Source organism: Mesitornis unicolor, unplaced genomic scaffold, assembly GCF_000695765.1.
Source record: "Mesitornis unicolor isolate BGI_N332 unplaced genomic scaffold, ASM69576v1 scaffold34257, whole genome shotgun sequence".
NCBI classification, from domain to species: domain Eukaryota; kingdom Metazoa; phylum Chordata; class Aves; order Mesitornithiformes; family Mesitornithidae; genus Mesitornis; species Mesitornis unicolor.
In genome coordinates, this window is record NW_010194927.1 from 3,972 (window position 1) to 25,841 (window position 21,870).

At 39.3% G+C, this 21,870-nt stretch overlaps 1 protein-coding gene across 1 annotated transcript in view; it reads left to right on the top strand.

Annotated features, from left to right (window-relative positions):
* RUFY2 (RUN and FYVE domain containing 2) overlaps positions 1 to 20,142 on the top strand; it is a 21,620-nt gene extending 1,478 nt beyond the window's left edge. The window contains exons 3-17 of the mRNA XM_010187962.1: positions 854 to 955; positions 2,170 to 2,293; positions 3,318 to 3,379; positions 3,981 to 4,046; positions 5,804 to 5,873; positions 7,076 to 7,177; positions 7,936 to 8,052; positions 8,676 to 8,843; positions 10,343 to 10,440; positions 14,282 to 14,401; positions 16,167 to 16,296; positions 16,888 to 16,982; positions 18,049 to 18,097; positions 19,042 to 19,119; positions 19,999 to 20,142. Of these exons, the coding sequence (XP_010186264.1) occupies positions 854 to 955; positions 2,170 to 2,293; positions 3,318 to 3,379; positions 3,981 to 4,046; positions 5,804 to 5,873; positions 7,076 to 7,177; positions 7,936 to 8,052; positions 8,676 to 8,843; positions 10,343 to 10,440; positions 14,282 to 14,401; positions 16,167 to 16,296; positions 16,888 to 16,982; positions 18,049 to 18,097; positions 19,042 to 19,119; positions 19,999 to 20,142 (1,525 nt within the window). The remainder of the gene's footprint in view (positions 1 to 853; positions 956 to 2,169; positions 2,294 to 3,317; positions 3,380 to 3,980; positions 4,047 to 5,803; positions 5,874 to 7,075; positions 7,178 to 7,935; positions 8,053 to 8,675; positions 8,844 to 10,342; positions 10,441 to 14,281; positions 14,402 to 16,166; positions 16,297 to 16,887; positions 16,983 to 18,048; positions 18,098 to 19,041; positions 19,120 to 19,998) is intronic.
* Positions 20,143 to 21,870: the final 1,728 nt, after the last annotated feature.

Consider the following 21,870-nt stretch of genomic DNA (forward strand, 5'->3'; position numbering starts at 1 on the left):
CCTGATACAGCATGCAGGTTGTTGGGGCTTTTTGGGTTTGGTTTTTTTTGCATTTATGTGCTTAGCACTTCTAAGTGTGCAAGAACTGGAAGAGGAGGATCTAAAGGTCCAGGCTTAATTTGTTAGATATTAATGTTTGCCAGTTACATAGATTTTAATCTTTTTTTGAATTGTCTTTCTAAGATACCACTGAATTTGTAAACAGGTATGAGTTAAAGCTAGAATTCAGTGTGTGTTTTGTAGACCCAGAGAATAGGGTTGGGAAGGCAGGCTTGCGTGATGAGTTGTAGTGGACATCCTGTTCCTTCTCTCACAATTTCTCTGAAGAGTTTGTAAGTAAGTGGCAGAAAGGAGTCTGAATTGTTGCAGAAGTTTCAGCTAGAAACGGGACTTTCAAGATTACCTTTACAGGCACTGCCAGATTAAGAAGAAGGTACAGGAAAACAGCACCACTCTTAAAGCTTCTTTCCATGCTCCTGACCATGCACTGTGTGAGAACAAAGCACATCAAAACACAACAGTGCGTAGAAAGTTGCATGTGTTCACTCTCTGAGCAAACCAGTGAATTTTGCTGCCAAGCTCTTGTGCTGTCTCTGTAGGAACAGGCTCTTTCCACAGTCTGCTCCTAAGCCCAGCTGAGCTGATGAAAATTTTTCTGGCTTTGTCCCAAAGCTTGGGCTCAAAACCTGGACATTATGGCTTCCCAGACCACCTTGCTCGACCAGTAGTTTTAGAATACACTTTCAGAAATACCAGTTGCTCCACCAATAGACTGATAAGACGTTTAAGACAGTGAAATGGTTAATATATTGTTGATTTGGGACTGTTTGTCTTCATGCCCTTTTTTTTGCAGAACACCACTGGGCCGTGCCCGGGCCTGGTTACGGTTGGCACTAATGCAGAAGAAAATGGCTGACTATCTTCGCTGTTTAATCATTCAGAGAGATCTTCTCAGGTAAACAATGAAGCAGATTTTGTTATAATTTATTTTTAGAGGTTTAGTCTCCTGGAAAAAAAATGTAGTATTTTTTTTTATTTGCTACTTTTTAATGTGCCCTTAGTGTAGCAAGGCGTAGCTTCTGGCCTGCGGGCCGATTTCTCCCAGTCCTAAGGGTAGAGGGACCAAACACTGGTGCCTCATCAAGACTGAGGGCCAGCTGACCCTCATGTAGGTGGGCCTTCTGCAATGTGCCTGACTGTTCTTTCATAGCTGCAGATGATGGGGAAGCGCTCCTGCTACATTCCTCTGCCATGCAGAATACAGACTAGAAACCTCTGGGGGGAAGATGAATTCACCTGTGCCATATTTCCTACTGAGCTACCATTGCATGGAGGACTGTTTCCTTGATCTTTCCTTTCACAGTTCTAAAACTTGCATTGCTCTCTTATAGTATAATTTCTCCTTTCTGATCAGGTAGTTGAAGCACAAAGGGGGAAAAAACCCCTTGTCATCTTAATTTCAGTTCAATAACCTATGCATATTTTTGAGACTTTTCAGTTTGTTTCATGGACTCCGAAACTTTATTTAAAAATGCTAGGAGGAGGATTGTTGGTATTCTGGTTTTTAGTGGAGACTTTTTATTTTAAAAACCTTTTTAGCATGTCAGCCCTTTCCATTTTTCTTCTCTTACCCATTTAATCTCTTACTTGGCTGCTTTAACTTCAAGCATGTGTTCATTAAAGTTCAGACCTTTTTTCAGAGCAGATAAGTTTTTTACCATTCTTCTTTTGTGTTTGCTCGTGTTTCTTAACAACATAAGAATTGTCTGACTCAGTGTGGCCAAACATCCATCTGTTGCAGTATCCTGTTCAAAAGTGGCTAATAGCAAGTGTTTAGGGAAGAACCGTTTTTCGTTTGTTCGTGGTTTTTTTTTAAAAGAAAAATAGGTCTTGCCCCTCAAATTTCCCAGCTCTCCAGCAGCTTGTGGCTCAGATTTCTAGGGCCAAAGGTAGTATCTTTGTTTTTAATAGCCTCTGAGACAAACCACACACTTTCAGTTTTTAAATGTTTATGAGGTGAAAGTATGGACAGACCCAGTTCATCTGTAAGGATGCTGGAGTAAGGCTAAAATAAGACAAAAAATCGGATTTAGATGTCACTTACTGTTAATTTATTGGTTGTAAATGTAACAATATGTACCAGTAAGATGCAATTTTCTTCTTTAACAGTGAATTTTATGAGTATCATGCACTAATGATGGAGGAAGAAGGAGCAGTTATTGTTGGGCTGTTAGTTGGGTTAAATGTGATAGATGCTAACTTGTGTGTGAAGGGAGAAGACCTAGATTCACAAGTAAGTCAATACAGGTAAAGTAATGTGCATGCAATCTGTAAGATTTTTATGTACAGTGAATTTTGTTACTATGAAGTTATGACTTGTTAGAAATCTTACAAGAGACTTCTTAAGGTGTGATCCAGCTCCTGGATCAGTGGGGGCTGTTGCATAAACCTCAGTATCAGTTGGGTCCAACCTTCAGATGGTGATAACTGTCAGAGTGCAAGGGTAGAGTTTCATGCTTTGTCATCACATGGATGCAAGAGAAGCAATGCAGAGTTATTTCCATCTTAATTGCGTACGTCATCCTTTTCCTTTGCAGCAGAAGTATTGTTCCATGGTCAGTTTATCCCATTTGGTTCATTTATTGTTGTTCTGGAACATAATAGGAATGTTTCAAGGACCTGAAACAAAAACTTGCTTTGCATAGTATAATAGAAGACCTTGTAAGAGAGTGACTTTTCAATCTGCAAAGCAAGACTTAGAATTCTTCCTGCTTTGCAAAGTGCTTTGGCTTTGAACTCTGATCTTTTCCAAGAAAAACTTGACTGATTCTTTTTAAAGGCAGATGCACAAGCATTTGTAAATAAGTGTATCCTAGAATCACAGAATGGTTTGTGTTGGAAGGTAAAGATCATCTGGTCCAACCACCCTGCCATGGGCAGGAACACCTCCCACTAGGCCAGGTTGCTCAAAGCCACATCCAGCCTGGCCTTGAACACTTCCAGGGAGGGGGCATCCACAACTGCTCTCTGTAGGCTGTAAATTCTTGGCTAAGCTGAGTCAGATGTAAGAAGTCATCTTTTCTTTGAGATTTAGTATGTGACACATTGTTAGTTTTGGTCCAAGGTAACATAATTCTTAACAAATATGTGAGACTGTACTTAAAAAAAAGTCACAGCTTTTTGACCTTCTGGCTAAAACTGAACCCATCTTAAAAATCTGATGTTACTGAGGCTTTAGTAATTATGTAGATACAAGACCATGAATATTAACAACAGTTACTTGTGTGATATGAAACTCTACATTTGCTTTCCCCTAGGTTGGCGTGATCGATTTCTCTATGTATTTAAAGAGTGATGATGACATTGGGGGTAAGGAAAGGTATGTCCTCACCAAATACCTCAGATTTTGAATGTTAACAAACGGTTTCTTGACTGGTGCCCTGTTCTTTGTAGAAATAGGTCAGGTTCTCTAAAGATGAAGTGTTCTGATCTCACTGTCTTGAGAAAAACGAACACTACAGTGTTCTGTATTACTAGTTAGCTGGAAGAATATTTGCACTCTCAAGCAAGCCTCAGCAACATCACCTCCTTCCTTTACCTGATGGATGGTGTTGGAGGATTGCAAGGTGGGAGTGAAAAAAGACCCTTTAAGCCCTCAGCTTGGGATTTGGTCAGTATTTCAAAGAACCAGAGCTATGGCAGAGTAAATAAACATCCTTTTTCTTTCGAGATTCTGTATGTTCTTGTGTTTCATGTAGAGAAATTGTTTGCAGTTAGAGCATTGGGGTTTTTTTGTCTCACTGATGTCACAACATGTAAGTTACTGACTTCATGATTGTTGGATGAAGCTGCTTCCTCTCTTTTAGAAAAGCACAATTAAGATGGACATTGGCATATGATGGATAGATATGTGGATATTTTCAGTACATAGTTCACTGCATCGTTTTGTTAAAGCTAATTTTATTATGTGCTTGCTTTAGAGATGTACAGATTGCTGTAATTTTGGACCAAAAGAATTATGTTGAAGAACTAAACAGACAACTGAAGTAAGTATTACTTTGAAGTATGCACGTTAATCCAGGCTGACAGGTGAAAAATACCTCAAATTCCTTTTGTACCGCAGCTTTGTGAGAGAGGAGGGGAAGGGGCACAAATTCTTCATGTTTAGACTGAGGATGTAGTGAAGTCGGAAAGCCTCTCTTCTGGAGAGGCTCAGGAAGTCTCAGTTGTTGTGCTTTTATTTTTGACAGTCAGAACCTTTATTCTTCAAAGAAATGAAAAACAGCAGGCCAAAACTGATCGAGGTCAACCCTCACGATTCATAACTTCACAGAAATGAAAAGCTTGATCTGGGCTTTAACCCCATTCTGTTTAACAGCTTTCAAAAAGTATTATTGAGTGTTCTGGGTGAATCCACTTGGTTTTGTTTCTTTGCCCTCCGTAATATTTTCATTGCTTGCTGGTTACTACTTGTAACTGTAGGTTGTGGTTCCTTTAGAAACAGTTTTCAAGAAAGCAGCCTTTCACTGTTACTTTGCAGGATGGAGCAAACCCGGTCCGCTACTGTGTGTGTTACTGTACAAATGGAAGAGCAGTGCTTGTAATTCTCTGAGGAGTATTGTACAAAATTAAACAGTGCAAGGAGCTAAAAAAACCAACCAACCAACCAACCAACCAAAAAACCCCAACAAACCCACAGAGAACTTCTGTAGCATCTGTAGTATAGCTGATCTTCTTGATCCATTTTTGAAATGTAATCATGTTTTCTGGCTTTTAATGCTGGTAATACTCATCATAAATTACTATATGGCTAAATTACTGTTGTGTCAGTCCCTGAGCAGAAGCCTTCAACAGGACAGAATAACTGAGTGTGTCAAATATGAACAAAATGAAAGTAAGTTAAGGAGGAGAAAGGAACTATCATGATTAAAAATAGTGATGTTTGTGTCATGATAGCTGTCATTATTCAGGTGAGCCTCTGTGTATTGACTGTGTTCTTCTACACTGGCTTATCCATGGAATTATTTGCAAACCAGTGGTCCAACAGCTCTCCTCTTTTATTTCAGGTCAGCTGTTTGTTTCCACATATCCTAGAATGCATTAATCTCTTCTACCTTGCCATTGTTAATGACCTAGTAACTTCTAAGGACACCACAGTAGACATGTGTGGAAAAGGAAATGATGTTACATAGTAGGGATTATTTTCTGTGTGTAAAGTGCAGCCTGAAAAAATGTGCTTACAGCAGAAATGGGCAATCACGTAATGGAGAAGGCTTGGCTGTAGTTTGATAAGAAAATAACCCACAGAGTAATGAAAGGGAATAAAATTCTGATGAGAGTTGCAAATGAAGTCAAGAAGCATCAAGAAAGAGGAAACCTGAGGTTAAAGCTCAAAAAAATTCAGAGAAGCACATAATTTTCTAAAAGAAATGGATTTTGGAGGAAGAAAACCTGGAGAATGGTTTTCATTATATGGGTGGGGAAAAAACCCCAAGAATATTGCAAACTCTCTTTGAAGGGAACTGGTGAAACATTTGGATACTGTTGTGAGGATAAAGGAAAGGGAGCAATGCAAAGTCACACCCAGCCAGGAGTTGAAGTGACAGGGATTACACTGAGAGTTGGGAAGAAGCATATGAACATTCAACAAAGAAAACTGATTTTCTTATATTTAGGAAAACCTCAAATATCGGGACCATGCCTTTTAGCACTTAACCATTAATCGTTGTGTATCACATTTTGAGCTTGGTTGAATGAATTTTGGTGTAATTTTAAATAAATCCTTTTCTTTTTTCTCTTTCAGTAGCACAGTTAGCAGTCTACATGCGAGAGTTGATTCACTAGAGAAATCAAACACTAAACTGATCGAAGAGGTATTTTTTTTTTTACTAATGTGTGGTAGATATTGTTTACCTTCAAAAACTATTTTTATAAATAAATCATTTTAATCTAAATAAGATCTGTGTAATATGATCAGATAGCTTTATTTTGGCTTGAAGAAAAGATGCAGTAGCTGCAGGGATTTGAAGTTAGCTTGCCTAGGTGGCCTGCAGCATCAGTAAATGAATCTTATAGAACATCACAATTTCCCAGTTGGGACAAAAACAGAAGAGAAGCCTCTCTCCATGCCAGCTCTCAGTCTGTTTTCATGCAGATGAGTGGTCCATAATGAATGACACCAGTTGCTACAAAGAGACAGAAAGTGGTCCAGTAAGCGGTTTTTGTTACTCTTCTCAGCTTTAGCCAAAGGATTGTTTCTTGCGTATTTACCATGTACTTATATGCAGTTTTTAGACTTGTCTAGCTCTGGTTTTGTATTTCTGTCCTGTATTTTTGGTTCTCTTTGATGGTTGACTAGATTCCAATGTATTTAGCTTTATAAGAGAAAGCATGTTTCTTTTTAAATGCGAGAATTAGTTAATGGAGTGGAAAGTTGAAATGTCTAAATTCAGCTGTTGAATGGATAGCTACCTCACTCTGGGTATTAAAGTATCCAGATAGAGAGAAAATATTGTTAAAAAATCGTTAATTCTCAGAGTATTCCAGTTCCTTTACAAGCCTTCAGTCCAGCTATCAACTTGTTAAACTCAGCTGCCTTATAATTCTGACATTAAGGTATATACTGTAGTGCCCAGCTATAATGTTTTCTCTTTTGTAAATGTTTTATTTTCATCTGGGAGAGGTTATCTTATGTAAATTGCTCCATAAGATATCTTAGGATGTCAAAAAAAGGGCAAAATGGGATATATTTGAATTCAAGTGGAAGAAAAATTTAGGATGGGGAAAGGGGATTGAGGGTCTTCAGGTCATAATGAAGCAATGAAAAGGAAGTGTATTCTTTACCAGACATGAAATGATGAAGTATTTTGAATACCCATGCTGTTGTGTAATGAAAGTGACCCATTACTAAAACCAGAAGCTTCATATTTTCTTTAAAAAAAGTTAAACCTCTGTTTGATAGACTGAGAATGGGACAGAGAATGTCTTAGTCTTGCATTCATCAGAACACTTTTTCCTTTATTTCCACTCAAAAAGTGATCACACTGCCTTTTGTTTTTTTCTTTCTTCCCTCCAGTTAGCAATAGCCAAAAACAATATAATTAAACTTCAGGAAGAAAACCATCAATTAAGGAGTGAAAATACCCTTATTTTAATGAAAACACAGCATCATCTAGAGGTATGTGAGATTTACTGTATTTAAAATAGCAACGTTGTGTGGTTCATTGTCATTTGAATGTTCTTATGTTGCAACTCGAAGTAAGCAGTAGCTGGGCCAAATCTAAAACAACTTTTACTGGAGAAAGGACCTATTAGATCTGGGAAGCTTTATAATGGCATAAATACATTAAAATTAGAGGACACTAGGTTGTTTTACAACCATAAACTTCGTATCTTTCTATCCTTCTTCCCTTCTTCCATTTTTCTTTAAATGGTGAGCTGTATCTAAGAGCATTTAAGCCAATATTACCTGAAAGGCTTGTCAAAGTTGTGTGCGTTTTAGTTGTCAAACTGTTTATTCTGGCCTGTCTCATTGTATGAAATGTCATTTGGAGTCGTCTTGTATACAATTGCTTATTTGTTTTGTTAAGCTGTGATCTGTAGCTCCTGATGTAACTTCCCGTATGCGTTTTTCAGGGTAATTGGGAAGAGCACAGGTTCAGCGGATGTTTGGGTTGCTCAGTACTGAAGCAGTTGTGCATTAGAGTGACGTACTGGAGGACTGTACTGCAGTACAGATGTTTATTTTGCTAGATTTACTCAATTCTCATTATAAAATTGATGACCACGTAGCAGAAACAGCTTTTTCCCTGCTTGTACTGTGCTTGGAGAATGTATTTTCAAGCTTTTTTTTTTAATCCTACACAAGTGTTTATGTTTATGCTATTCACTGCTAAGCTTCTGATGAGCAGAGGTGGATTCTCTGTATCTTTGTAGGCAACTAAAGTGGATGTTGAAGCAGAACTTCAGACGTACAAACACTCCAGGCAGGGTTTAGATGAGATGTACAATGAAGCACGTAGACAGCTTCGAGAAGAATCACAACTACGACAAGTAAGTATTCTTTTCTAGAATTACACAGCACGTTTCTAGAAAAGATTATGCTGGAAAAGAGTCAGTGTATAAATATTTCTGTATCTGCATTTGCTGAGCTTAAATACTGCCTTTATCCAGGTTCAATTGCCTTTTCTCTAACTGCCTGTAATAAAAAGGGTTTTTTAATGGAGCAGTCAATACATTGAGATTTCTGTAACAATGTTGGTAAGGCATAGTAAAGAAAATACATTTTCTATGGGAAAATTTTAGGTAAATTGTTGGCAATACTGTATGCTCTGTATGTCTGCTAAATATTTCTTGTGAAAATAGAAACCCTTTCTTTCTGTTTTTGTAATCAATACTTAGGCAACTCCTTATGCAACACTGGTGGGGTAATTTCTTATAATGTGAGTTGTCTTCTCCTAAAGTTAAAAAAACCCCAACATCTGTCACTGAGTACGTGAGAGTGTAATGTTTATGTAGGAGATAATTTGCAAAGTTAAAGAGGAGCAGAATTTCTGAAGTGGTGAAGTAAGCGGTGCTGCAGCTCTCTTACAGTCAGCTTTTGTCTTTTTCAAACCAGGTAAAATGTCACGCAGTTATTTAAAGCTTCTGCGTTGCGTTGTGTTGGTGTTTTGTAGGATATGGAGAATGAGCTAGTGGCCCAAGTCAGTATGAAACATGAGATAGAACTTGCCATGAAGTTGCTGGAGAAGGACATCCATGAAAAGCAGGATACCCTCATTGGCCTTCGGCAGCAGCTCGATGAAGTTAAAGCAATTAACATGGAAATGTACCAAAAGCTGCAGGTAAAGGAACAGTCTGCTGTTAAATTGATGGAACTGCTTTAACTGGAGTGAGAGAGAAACATTACCGTTTCGTTTAGTTAAATACTGCAGTTTCCTTAATTTTTCACTTCTTTCCACTTCTTAGGTCAGGTGGTTGTTTTGGAGCATTACAGATGGCAGCGTGATTACACACAAAGTGGTTCTTAAGGCAGTCACTTAATGTTAGTGGGTTTATAGAAGAAAAGAGTATGAGAATAAGATCATGGCCTAATAAGATGCTGTGTGGAATAGAGAAAGAGTATCTGGTATATTTGATGATGGCACTTTTTGGTCTGCGTTGTGCAAAGAAACGAGGGTGTAGACACGTAGTGAGGAGTTAAAGAGGAAATTGAACTTCCAAAGGGAGGAAAAGTCATTTGGAAAACAAAGTTGTGTTCAATGGAAAAAGCCAATTACAGTTTGGTTTGGTGGTGGTTTTTTTTTTGTTTGTTTTTTAATCTGTTAACAAATGAGGAAAATCTGTAACAGTGCAGTGCTTCTTTGAGGGAATGTGGATCTTTGAGACCCAGCGTGCAGTTAACAAATGACCAAACACCAGGGAAGTCTAGCAGTGCGTTATTTATGCCAAACATAAATTTGATTTATGAAATAAATGATGAAAAACAGCACAAGAAACCAGTCAAATCTGTGGGAGAATGAGGGGGAAAAAATAGGATGCTGCAGAGAGATAATCGAGATATTGGACAAAGGATGCTACTTTTTCACCTACAACTGTGAGGAGTCTGGACCAGAGGAAGAGAAATATAAATAGAGCTGGGAAAAAAATTAGAAGAGAATTCTCTTCAGTATCCTGCGACGTGTAGGGTTTAGTTTTTCTTTTAAAGCTGTACATCTGAGGAGTGTGGCTAAAGCTGATTTCATTTCATGACATTCAGACCCACTTCCCGGGCAGAGTAAAACAGTTTGGTCATGCCCAGTCTCTGCTGTTCCGGGGCCAGTTGCTGGTGTTGATCTGTATAGCAGGGATAATGCTCTGCCTTTTATTTACATCTTCAGGCTGCAGTTGTAACAGCTCTGCAAGCAACCAAAATTGTGAAATGTTTTAGCAAAATTCTGGAAATATTTTTAGGCGCATATGGTAGTTTGAAAAGACTTGGAGAACCTTGATGATTTCCAGGACTAAGCGTCTTAGTTCTTTATTGGTAAGATTCTAATGGGCTTCTTAAAAAGATGGATCAGTGAATTTAAGTTGACTTGCAAAATGATTAACTAAGAAACGAAACCAAAGTGAAAAACGTGTGCTTATTAAGTAGCATCCACACTTGCCAAGTACAGAACTACAGATTTGCCAGGCACGAAATGTTAAGTACTGTCAACTGCATTTTTAGATGGGAATGTTTGAAAAGAATCAAAACACAAAGCCATTTTAACTTTTTTCCTTCAAATACTGAAGAAAGAACAAACACGAGAGGTAACAGTGCAATATCTACCTACGTCAGCGTCAAACTTTTTTGTAACAGGTTTCTGAAGATGCTATGAAGGAAAAGAATGAAATAATTGGTCGCTTAGAGGATAAGACTAACCAAATAAATGCGACTATGAAACAACTGGAACAAAGGTACAGGCCTGTCTTTGTTTTTCTTCATTCACTTCTTCATCCCCTTACATTTTACTGCATTCCTACACAGTTGTCATTGAAATGTAACTTTCAGCTAGAAAATTTAAACAGCATCTTTCTAAAACTTTAATTGGTGCTTTACCATTTGATTTTTTTTTTCCAAGAAATACAAATACACTTCACAGTAAAATACACTTATTTTAAACACAAACTTAATCTTTCAGTTTTCTTCCTCCACTGTCTTTCTTCTGGTCTTAGATTTATGCGCTGATATCAAAAGTTGTTCTTTCAGATGTTTCAAAATTCTCACTCGTTATTGCCTCTTTCTTTTTCCCACATGAATGAAATGCAATAGAAACCAAAGCATTAATCTTGCTTATACTTAAGCATGTGCTTAATATAAACGTTTAATGCATTCATGGATCGCAGCTGTAATTGCTGAAGCTGTTAAAGGTGGTGTCCATTGCTTCGGAAGTGCCATGATTTTCAATGCCACGATGAATTTTTACACTGAAAGGCTGAAAAGTGAAAGACTAAAATTACAGTATATAGGTTTACATTATGGTGACACTGCATGTATTACATCATATTAAAATGTGATTCGTGTGTTATAAGCAACACTGATCCTTTTAATCGGCAAATAGAACACATCCATGAGCCCCATCGTGTTGGTGTTTGACATGTCTTTTTTTTTTTTTCATTTAAATCTGATGATGAAAAACATGGTTATGTATTTAAAAAATTAGTGACATGAGTATTCTTTTATTGACATCCTTTTTTCCTCTTTTTTCTTTTTCTTTTTATCCTTTTATCCCAATTTTTGGTTTGACTATTTTGCTGCCTTCATCTGTCTTTGATTTTTGTCTGCTGCGTTCATGAAGTGACAAAGATCTGTTAACTCAAACTAGGACTATTGCAATGTCATTCGTCAAATGTGCCAGCAACGAAGCTCAGCACCAGTACAAACTTGTCAAAGATATATCATTCTGAGAGCTCCTCCCGATCTGTTGTGTTACACTGATAAAATACAACTTAAGAATTTTAACGTTACAATTTTAAACATGAAGTGGTATTAGAAATCCTGCACTGTAACTGATCGTAGCTGGGTTCTGTTTTGTTTTCTGAAAGAACATCATCTCCGATCTCACTTTACCCCCCCTTAAAAATTAAAAAAAAACACCAAAAAACCACAAAAAACCCCAGAAAAAATAGTAAACGATTGCACTATTATTAAGCAAATATAAGCTAGTTTTCTAATGCTATTTAATCACTTCTTAACTGTTTGTTTTAAAACGTTAGCTATCTTTACTTTGCACATCTCTATGACATTTGTTTCTAATCTAGCAATCTGTACTATGGTACAAACAGATTTAAAAAGTAGCCCTTCTGACTAATATTTTCCTTCTCCCCTGCTTATTTCTTTCACTTTTAGGCTGTATTTATCCCAAAAGCATGCTCTCCGATGGGTTTTAACTAGCACTGTCCTCTTTAACAGAGTGGCAGGAGTCTGGGGCAAAGGAGTTCGAGTGCTGTATCAGAATAATGTAATTTAAAAAAAGAGGCAAGGGTCAGCATGTGTGTTCAGTGGCAGAATTACAGCGTTTGGGGGTAAAACAGCTAAAGCACAATTCCATTTTGCTGCTGCGATGTGGAGGAAAAGATTTTCACAGTGTTAAAGTTCGTTTGGAGCCTGGTCTTGGATGGGGCTCCGAACACAGAGGGCAGTGTGCTCTAGCAAATGTTGTAGCTGTGACTCCTGCCTAGAAGAGCTGCACCACGAGGGCTGCAGTGGAAGTTGTAGTAATAAGTAGGATTTACGTTCAGGGCCCAGATCCTGAACTTGTCTAACTTGTTTGTCAGCTGAGGATCTTGCCTGTTTGTGGCTTTGTCTGCACCCGTAGTTGTTTGTCTGCACCTTGCCCAAGCTCTTTTCCCTCTCTCTGCCCATCGTTAGGCAGTCTTTACAACTCATACCCCTGCTTTGAGTTGCTGCTTGCCAGCAGTGCAGAAATAAGAGAGTTTTAGCTGCTGACAGCTCTTGATGTGCTTCTCACTGTTTGCTCTGAAGTGTGGAGGGAGGTTGGCTGGGAAAGGGATCTTAGGGTCTTCCAGCAGAAGGGGATGTGTTTGCAAAAGTGATGGCAGGATGCAATAGTACAGAAAGCATTTCTGCTCCATGATTATATATTACCTTATTTCTTGGTTTGGAATCAGAGCCTTTAACATGGTTGGCTGCTAAAATGAAAAATAAATATCTCTCGTCCTCAAAGAAAACCCAAACCAGAAACACTGAGTGAAACAAGTAGACGGTAGCAGAAATGGGAGCGTTAACCATCTGATGGTCATCTGTGCAAACAGTTTCCTGCCTCAGTGTCACCTGAATCTCCAGTCCTGCTGCCACCTCGGTGCAGCTGTGTGACCGACAGCGGGGCAGTTAGTCTTGGTGCTAGGCTGGAGGATGGGGCTGTAGCCTGGCTTGGCTAGCACGTTTCTTGGGTAGCAAGCTCCCTTTCTACCTTGGTTGTGGAAAGTAGGCTGCAGTTTAATTTGTGATTTGGGGAGGGTTTAAGCTTGCTTTTGGTGTTACTGTCTTTTGTAGCTTCATTCAGCTGCTTTTGCCCAGCGAATTGACCCTGCTTTTTCCCAGTAGTCTCTTTTCCGTACGTATTTTGGCCCTCTGGACACTACCATTGCAGATGTGACTGGGAACATTCTTAACGTGACTGGTAGAGTTGAATGAGACAGTACTCACTTGATAAAGTAGTTTAATCCCAGTCTTTTTCACATGTTTACGAGCATCTTTTGGAAACTCCTGCTGGTGCAACTTCATCAGTAGAAGCACAAATGCAGACTTATTGCTGACTTCATTTCTTTTTAGCTGACATTCGGAGTCGTGAGTCACTCTGCATTCAGCTAGCTGCTGGGAATTGAGAAACCAAGCACAGAGATTCCTCCCACTGCTTACCCAGGAGGCCCTTGAATCAGTTTTGTTAAACAAGGTGCAGCAGGTGTGGACATTCAGCAGTATTTTCCAGGCTCTTTTGCTCTCCTGGCTTTTTATCAGGACGGGTGGAAGCACGATAGAGGCCAAGTTCCATTGTAGTACCTTTGCTTTTGTGACGTTACATCCTTCTCTTTTTTGATCTGAAGAGGTGACCAAGCAGAGAGGAACCACAGTGGGATTTCAAGGGAAGTGCTAGCTGGAGCAGAAACAAACTCCTGGAGTTCTGATTACATTTAAAAAAACCCCAAACCCTCACTTGATTAATCAGTTTAATTTATTTTGTCTATAATATGGAGCTATTTTAATCAGTGTAAGAATGCATTATTTTTAATACAGATTATTGAAATTAATTTCATAATATGATGTAGTTGAGGTAGTTCTGTAAATGTAGTGAGACCTGTCAGGATGTGTCGTGTTGTATTAAGCCAGTTAAATTTCGTTGCTGTCTGATTGCAGTGCTCTGTGTTCAGTCTTATGCCTGAATTGTTCTGAGCTGGTTTTGCACAACACATGCAAAAAAAAACCCAACAAAAAAGAGCATTAAGATATATGCTTCAGTTCTAAATTATGTATCATCATGCTTTGGCATCTGTTATTCATGAGCATCAAATAAAACAGTGATTACTTACAGTGATTACTCTCTTACTGTATGAAAAAACAGGAGCTAGTTCTCTAGGCATTGTATGGATTTCTCGTTTGAGTTTGTGAGTTTCCCCCAAGCTTTGTTTTTATTTAGAAATGTTTCTATTTCCCCATTTTTCTTTTATTTGTCTTCTTCACCCTCTACACCCTAGTTCTAGCTTCAGTTTTACCCAAAGTTGATTTGAATTACACCAGATTGCAGCAAGCAGAGAAGGCTCAAATGGAGGCTGAGACTGAGGATGAGAAACTTAAGCAGGAATATGTGAATAAATCTGAAAGTCTGCAGAAAGAATTCTCCCAGAAGGAGAAACAGCTGTAAGTATATCTCCTGTTTGGAAAAATACGCAGCAGTAAAGGTTCTGCATTGCAATGTGTCCTGCGTCTTAATACGGGCTGGTTGTTGATAAATGGTTTTGAACAGAATGTAAATACTAAAGATCTTCATGTTAGGTACTGGCAAGGTGGAGGAAAAGATGCCATTCTAAGAAAGTCAGGCGACCTTTGGGCACCCCTAACGTGGTGTGCAGCTTGAAAGAAGGGGGAAGAACAGCATTATTTTTGCCTAAAAGTGCCAGCTTAATTCATGAGGAAATTATTGTAAGTGGGGGAAAATACATAGCGTAGTAGTAATACACACGTTTAACAAAACCCACAAGTATGTAGTCGTATAAACTTAAACAGAAGTGGCATAAGAATAGTTTAATTGGTCAGGCTTACAGATAAGGTAGAAGTGGTTTAACTTACCATTGTGCAGGAAATAACAAGACAGAAATCCACTGGAATCATAAATATTAAAAAGTAAAATAAAAGCCAACTCTCTACCTTTTCTCCTGTTAAATCCTTCAGTATTGATTTAAATAAATATACAATGTTAAAAAGCTCCCTGTAAGGGCAGGTGTTTTGCCTGTTTGGAAAGATAACAGTAAATTATTTAAGACAGTGCAAATCTGTGGCACAGCAAGGATTGAGGCTTAAAAATTAGTGATTTCCAATCCAATTCTTAGCCCACCCTGCCTGTCTCACAACGCTGAATGTTAATAAACTTGTTTAACTGTCATGACAAATGTTCACTTTACTACCACAGTCATCTCTGCAGATTTTGGCAAAAGAACAGTTCAGACCCCAGCCTTAGAATTCTGCAGTTCTGAAACCTCAAGGTCATGTTCACTTCTGATCTTTCCCAGCCAGATGCTGAGGTAGTGTCCCAAAATGTAAGTCTTTCCTTTAAAAATGGTTTTGGTTTTAAAACAGGAAGATTAATGTGGATACAGGTTTTCCATCAAAAAACCGTGCATGACTACTCTCAGGTTTTTTCCTCTTACTGCGTTGGCACAGTGGAGATCTGGAAGGTTGAGTTGCGTGTTTCCTTCCATTGGTTTCTCATAACGTTCTAAACCCCAACTCCTCCATGGAACTGGCAGTGAAATTCTAGCTAGAGCGGACCTTCCGTCGGAGTAGCCCTGACTGGACTCCAGTTAAACTCAGAGTTTAGATCCTTCGTTATATTTAACCTCAGCTACGCAGGAAGCTCAATAAAAATAGTCATTTAAAGGCCTTCCTCCTCCATTTTCAATTCTGTTCAAAATGCCGTAAGCCTTAGGCTACAATAGAAGGTTCACATCTGAAGGTGTGATGGTAAATACCTTTTACGAGCACCAGAGATGTGTGCAATCATTGTCTGCATCACCAGTGGCAGTGTGGTTGGTTGGTTTTATTTTAGAAACAAGCTATGTACGATCAATGGGGCTTTCCCTTACGTGTTTTAAAAATACTTTATGATTTTGTGGTTACTTTTCTCTTGCTCATGTATTACAAAGGTCAGCTCTTCAAAATAATGCCATATTCTTGGCCCATTAAATATATTTCTTGTTAAAACCATTTTCTAAGTGGCGGTGTTAGTTTTGTTTATTACAGTGATGTTTAAAATATGGATGCATGATTTCTGCTTTAGAAAACGTGTAAACAGATGAATTGTCTGTTATGATGGTATATTGCATCCAGAAGTAAACTGATTTTTATTTTTGATAAATGATCGTGTTGTACGGAGTGATTTTTGTTTTGTTTGTTTTGCATATTCAAGACTTCAGCTGGAAACAGATTTGAAGATAGAAAAAGAGTGGCGCCAGACCTTGGAGGATGACCTGCAGAAGGAAAAGGAAACTGTGTCTCATCTGAGAGTAGAGACCCAAGAAATAATTAACGTTAAAAAAGTAAATTCTGCAGTAAAACTACTCTAGTAATTCAGAAATTGGCTGCAAAGTTAATTGTGGACTTAGACGTGGTATCTTTAAGAATCTCTGCCAGTAGATAAGAAAGATTAGATTCATGTATTCTCACAACTGGATTTTTAAAAATGGGTTTTTCTCTCCATGTAGTCCTCAGATCAGAACTCAGTGCTTTGAATAGGAAAATGAGGATTTCCTTTTTGCTTTTCTCAGTTGTGTTGAAGGCTCTGTCTTCTCATGGCAGGCCAGAAAGGGCTTGAGCTTCTCTCTCTGACTTGGTATCGGTACACATGGGTATGTGGTGCTGCTGATCTCTGCAAGCAGAACTGGTTTTATTTTTCTTTCTGGGGAGGACTGCAGAGACAGAAATGCATCATCTCTTGGGGTCTAAGAGTGTTAAATCCTGAGTTGTTGCTGTTTGAGTTGGATTCGGGAATCTTAACAGAGAGTGTGATGGATCACTCTGGGCTTTCTCAGTAAGATCAGCTTTGGGTAGTAGCAATTTTCTAGGCGGTAGACAAATACCATTTTGAGAATAATCTGAGTTTTGGGGGGTTTTGTCTGTTTGTTTTTAAGGAGTTCCTTAAAATTCAGGAAAAGAACAAGCAACTGAAAAGGATATGTCAAGACCAAGAAGCTGCTCTTGAAGAACTGGCATCCAAACTGAGCGAGTAATTTTGTTATTAATTATAACGATCACTTTTGCCATATAAACTTGAATTAAGAAAAAATAATAGTATGGTGGTCATGTAAATTAGACTGTATAGGACAATACTGCCTAGCCAGTTACTAAAAAGCTTTATATGTAGGTAGGTCAGATGTGTTTGTTTTTATTTTCCGCTGATGGGGTAGCTGTGAACTGATGGGTGATTACAGTGCTCTGAGCAGAAAATTCTAGTTTAAAAGGGCCCGGGGGCCTTAGGAGTTGTTTTGCGTTAAAAATGGTGATCTAGTTTGCATGTTGTGGCATTCCCAAGGGAGAACCCAAGTGGAAGATGGAGCTCTGGCTCCAGCAGGACAGTGGTGGTCTTTCTGTGGGGATGCATGCTCATGGATTCCTTTCTTGGAAGAGAGGAAGATTCTGTGTATGACAACCATAGGCCACTGTCACTAAGTCTGTAGAGGATGTAGGGGATGAATTAATTACCTTATCAAAACTGCTTCAAACTGTAGTGGTCAGTAAGCTCCAAGCACAGCTCTTGTTACTGTTCCATGTTGTTAAAGTTTCATTTAATGAGCTCTGTCTTCTGAGTGGTTCTGCTGTGACCGGTGTGGACTTTCATGCCCTGTGGGGTGACTTGGCGTATATACTGTGACTCGGCCAGTTCTGAGGGGTTGGCACTGGATGGCTGTGGGAAGCCTGGTTTCTCCATGATGACAACGTGGCCTTCTGCACACCCAGAAGTTTCGATTCTGCTTCTGTACCTATGCTGTGTGATAGCTTTAGGTGCACGCACAGAGCTGTGCTGGTACAAATTTCTCTTGTCCACGTAACCCCAGGCAATTTTACAGCCATTCAAAAGATTCTGAGCTCTTCGGAGAGACCTCGTTCTTGTGTAGTGCTTGGTACAGCGGGGTGTGATGGTGATTGCATCTCCTGGCTCCTGCTCTAATACAAAATACTGACTAAAAGTTCAGAGTACTTTGCTTGTCGTTTTTAAGTACCTACAACTTTTAAAGTTCTTAGACCATAACTGACAATATAGAAGTTTGAAATAGCATTATCTTATTCTTTAGATCAAAGCTGAAAATTGAAGATATAAAAGAAGCGAACAAAGCGTTGCAGGTCAGTAGTATTTGGAGGAAAGAGAAACTTTTTCTTGTTCCCTTTGAAATATTTTAGAAGCACGAGAAGATTTTTCTCCAACAGCAAGTTTTCAGAATAGACTCATGGTATGACTTCCTCCAGCAGGGGAGAACCACAGACTCCCTGTAACCTCGTGGGAAGCCTCGGTTGCTTTTGATTTTTCTTGCTTGATGTACAGCTGTGCGTTGTGATACTTTTCTGGCAGTGATACCCCCTTCTGTATTTTACAGAGTCTGTCTGGGACAGATTGTGTAGCCAACTGAGCCTAAATCATGTACTGCTACTCGGTGATCAATAAATATTTGATCATCCTAGGAATTAGGTAAACTTGTAGTACCAAAGCTGATAAAATATTCTGCGTTCTGTTGAGAGGTTTGGAACTTCCTGAAGAGTTATGCAAGGAGCAGGTGAGAGCAGAGATCACGTCTGCACGTGTTCCACCACGTGGAACGTCACCTTGCTTATTATTTCAGCCCAAGGAAAGGTTTGTGCAGTGGTTGTGTTGAGCAGATTCCTGGGTTTATTAATTCATTCAGACAGAAAGGAATTAACAGTTCTTGATGCTGTACTGAGTTTTATTTCTTTGCTTCTCTGCATCCTGGGGACCCTTCCTATGCGATGGGCAGGGAAATAGGCTGCAGCTCTGAGTCTTGGGTACCTTTCTGCTTCTCTCAGTTTCTCCACTGAGCAGCTTTACTACCTCGAGGGTGTTCTCTTTGCATCTGTTCCTGCTCTGCCTCATCTCCTAAGGTTTTGCAGTGTTTCTGAGCAGACTTGGACAAGTTTAGTCCTCGTTACATTATGCTGCTCTCAGGGCATCAGGCAATTCAGGCAGTAAACGTAGTGCTGTTGATTTGTCTTGGCCTCTGGTACCAAGGTTTAACTTCATCACATACATACAGTTATGTTAAATTTTTCTGCAGGGCCAGGTTTGGTTGAAGGACAAAGAGGCCACACATTGCAAGTTATGTGAAAAGGAATTTTCCCTTTCCAAAAGGAAGGTAAAACTTTACAAAATTTCTTCTGACTTGTTCACGTGTATGACGAGGTAAACATCAATGATCTTAGAGGTGCAGCATACAGTGTCAGTGCTCAGATGAATGCATAGTCATTTTTGAGATGACTTTCTAGTCCTTTGGTAAGGACGATGCAGCTGGGCCCCAGTTTCAAAGTAAAAGGGCCTTTTGGTGAAGTGCCACAAAGGAACATACCTAAGGTGATTCCACGAAGGAGGCTGAATCATCATCTCCAGCGCTTGTCAGCTCTGGCACTGTTAAAATTTCATACATCAAAGTCTTTTTGTGGCATTTTTTATACAATAGTCTAATACTTTATTAGTTTATTGTTGTTTTAAAGTAAAATGTAGTAATTTCCATGCTTTATTAATGTGTGCAGAAATTCTTATTGGACCTTTTTATGTTAAATCTTAATCAGCTGCCTGATAAAATCATCTACTTTTTAAAATAGAATTGCTTATATTATATTTTTAAAGCAGAGTGAGACAAGATTGAACAAAATCTGCAAAGCATATATATAAGGAATAAAAATGGTCCTAGACAGACTGTCTGTCTGTCTGTGATGCAGTCAGAGACAGACCATGGTCTAGGACTGCACCAATTGGGATGGAGGTGAATTATCTTTTGGAAACTGAGTCCATGCTCAGACCAAAGCAGCAGAAGGAATCACGCTTCAGGCTGCTCTGTGTGTATTGTTTATTCATAGCCAATTACCCTATTATTAGATTATATTATGTGTGTATACATAGAGATATATATATAAAAATTATATATTATTATATTATTCTAACATTATTATATTTCCCTTTCATTTTTTTTCCTTGTGCTCCCCCAACTCCCCGCTGTTTTCCCCCGCTATTTTAGCATCATTGTAGGAACTGTGGTGAGATCTTCTGCAATGCCTGTTCTGACAACGAGCTGCCTCTGCCTTCTTCGCCGAAGCCTGTTCGGGTCTGCGATTCCTGCCACGCAATACTTATACAGAGGTGCTCTTCTAATGTGCCATAAGATGATTTTACAAGATGTTTATAACTTTTTGGTATTTAGCTAATCCTGTAACAAAGATACCAACTAAAGAATGTACAGCACTACTTCCAGAATTGCAGGTAAGCAGTCCAGAGTTGCATTGTCAAGGTACCACGGAGGAGTTGTCTGCTTCCTGTTGAAACAAAGAGAGAAAATGGGACCCAAAGACAGAAAATGCGTGTCTTAAAAATACGGATGACAGTGTTTGTCTATCACATGGCTCAGAGGCTCTTTTGGAGGAAGTTCATAGAGGAAGCTCAGTATTAACATGTATTTGATGAGGATCTTGGTCGTTATGATGATCTTGAAAAAGGTGAGACACTTCCCTGCTTTTCCAGGCTGGTCTGCAGCGAGTCCAACCCAATTCTGCTGCAGAATGTCTGTGATGCGCTGTTGTGAAGCACAGATGCGTGGTAGCTAGATTTAAATGGTATTTAAAAAAAATAATGCAATTAATACAGTGTTCTGAGAGGTTACTGCCAAATACCGTGTGTGTTTACTTCTCAGTTATCAAAATTTGATACATCCAAGAATATTGCATTGGCAGCTCTGTTCTTTGTAGTCAGAGATGCAAAGGGGGATTTTGTCAGACAGGCAACAGTGCCTCTAGGCACTTGCTGAAGGAAGGTGCAGTGCGTAGAATTATTTTTTAGAATTAGCTGTTAATTTGCCATGTGTTTGCATTAAAAGAGAGATGTCCACACAAGTTTTGTCTGACATTGTCTGTAACCTTGAACAAATCTCTTTGCGTTATTTTCATTCTGAGTTGTGCTTTCAAACCTGTACACGTGGTCACTGTGTTAGCTCTATCATCAGAGTGGATGTCCCACCAAGAAAGACCAGGATTAAATGCTGGGACCACGTCCTTTCTGTGCTGGACAGGAAGGTTCTTCCTTACTTGTCATCATCTCTTTCACACTGTCACAGTTTGTTCCTAAGCTTCATTTTTTCTGGAGCACTTTTGAGTATGTCTGGGTCTGACCACTCCTCACACTGATGGGAACTGCTGCAATGTAAATCCTCGTTCTTCCTGTAGGCAGATACAAATACAAACGCATCCTTTGAGAAACGGTCCTCGCTCCCGTGTCACTGCGCTGGAGCCAGTCCAGCCCCTGCCCGTGAGCTGCCCCCGTGGTGGGCTCCAGCCGTGGATGCTGCAAGTCCGGTCAGCGCTGACAGGCTCTCAGCAGAAGTATTGGCCCAGTCGTTCCTTCAGCTGCGGGCCTGGGATGTTGCTGCTGCCAGAAGGGAGGCTTTGAGACAGGTCTGCTAATTGTTCTTGCACTTTGTTAAGCTTCGCTTTGTCTTTTGAGGGTAGTTAATATTTTAAAAGCTAATACAGCTGTTCTTTTTAACACCTCAACGTAGTTGCTTCTGTAGCTTTTGTAAAGAAGATGTTTTTTAAAGTTATCTAATGTAACTTTGTAAAATAGAAAACAAATACTTGTAAATCTGTAAATAGCTTTTGGAAAAAATAAATGTAATTGATCTGCAACTTACTCTGGGAATGTCACTTTATTTAGTTTGTAATTCAGAGAATGCTGAATGTTTTGTGATGACTTGTTCCAGAAAGTGTGTGTGTGTGCTGGGGAGTGGGGAGCCACCCTGCCAGTGTCATGAACCAAGAGCTGCTCGCGGGCCTCCTCAAAGCTTTCAGCGTTTTCCAGTGGGCTTTACGTGGGGCAGGTACGGAGGCAGCAGGGTTTCACC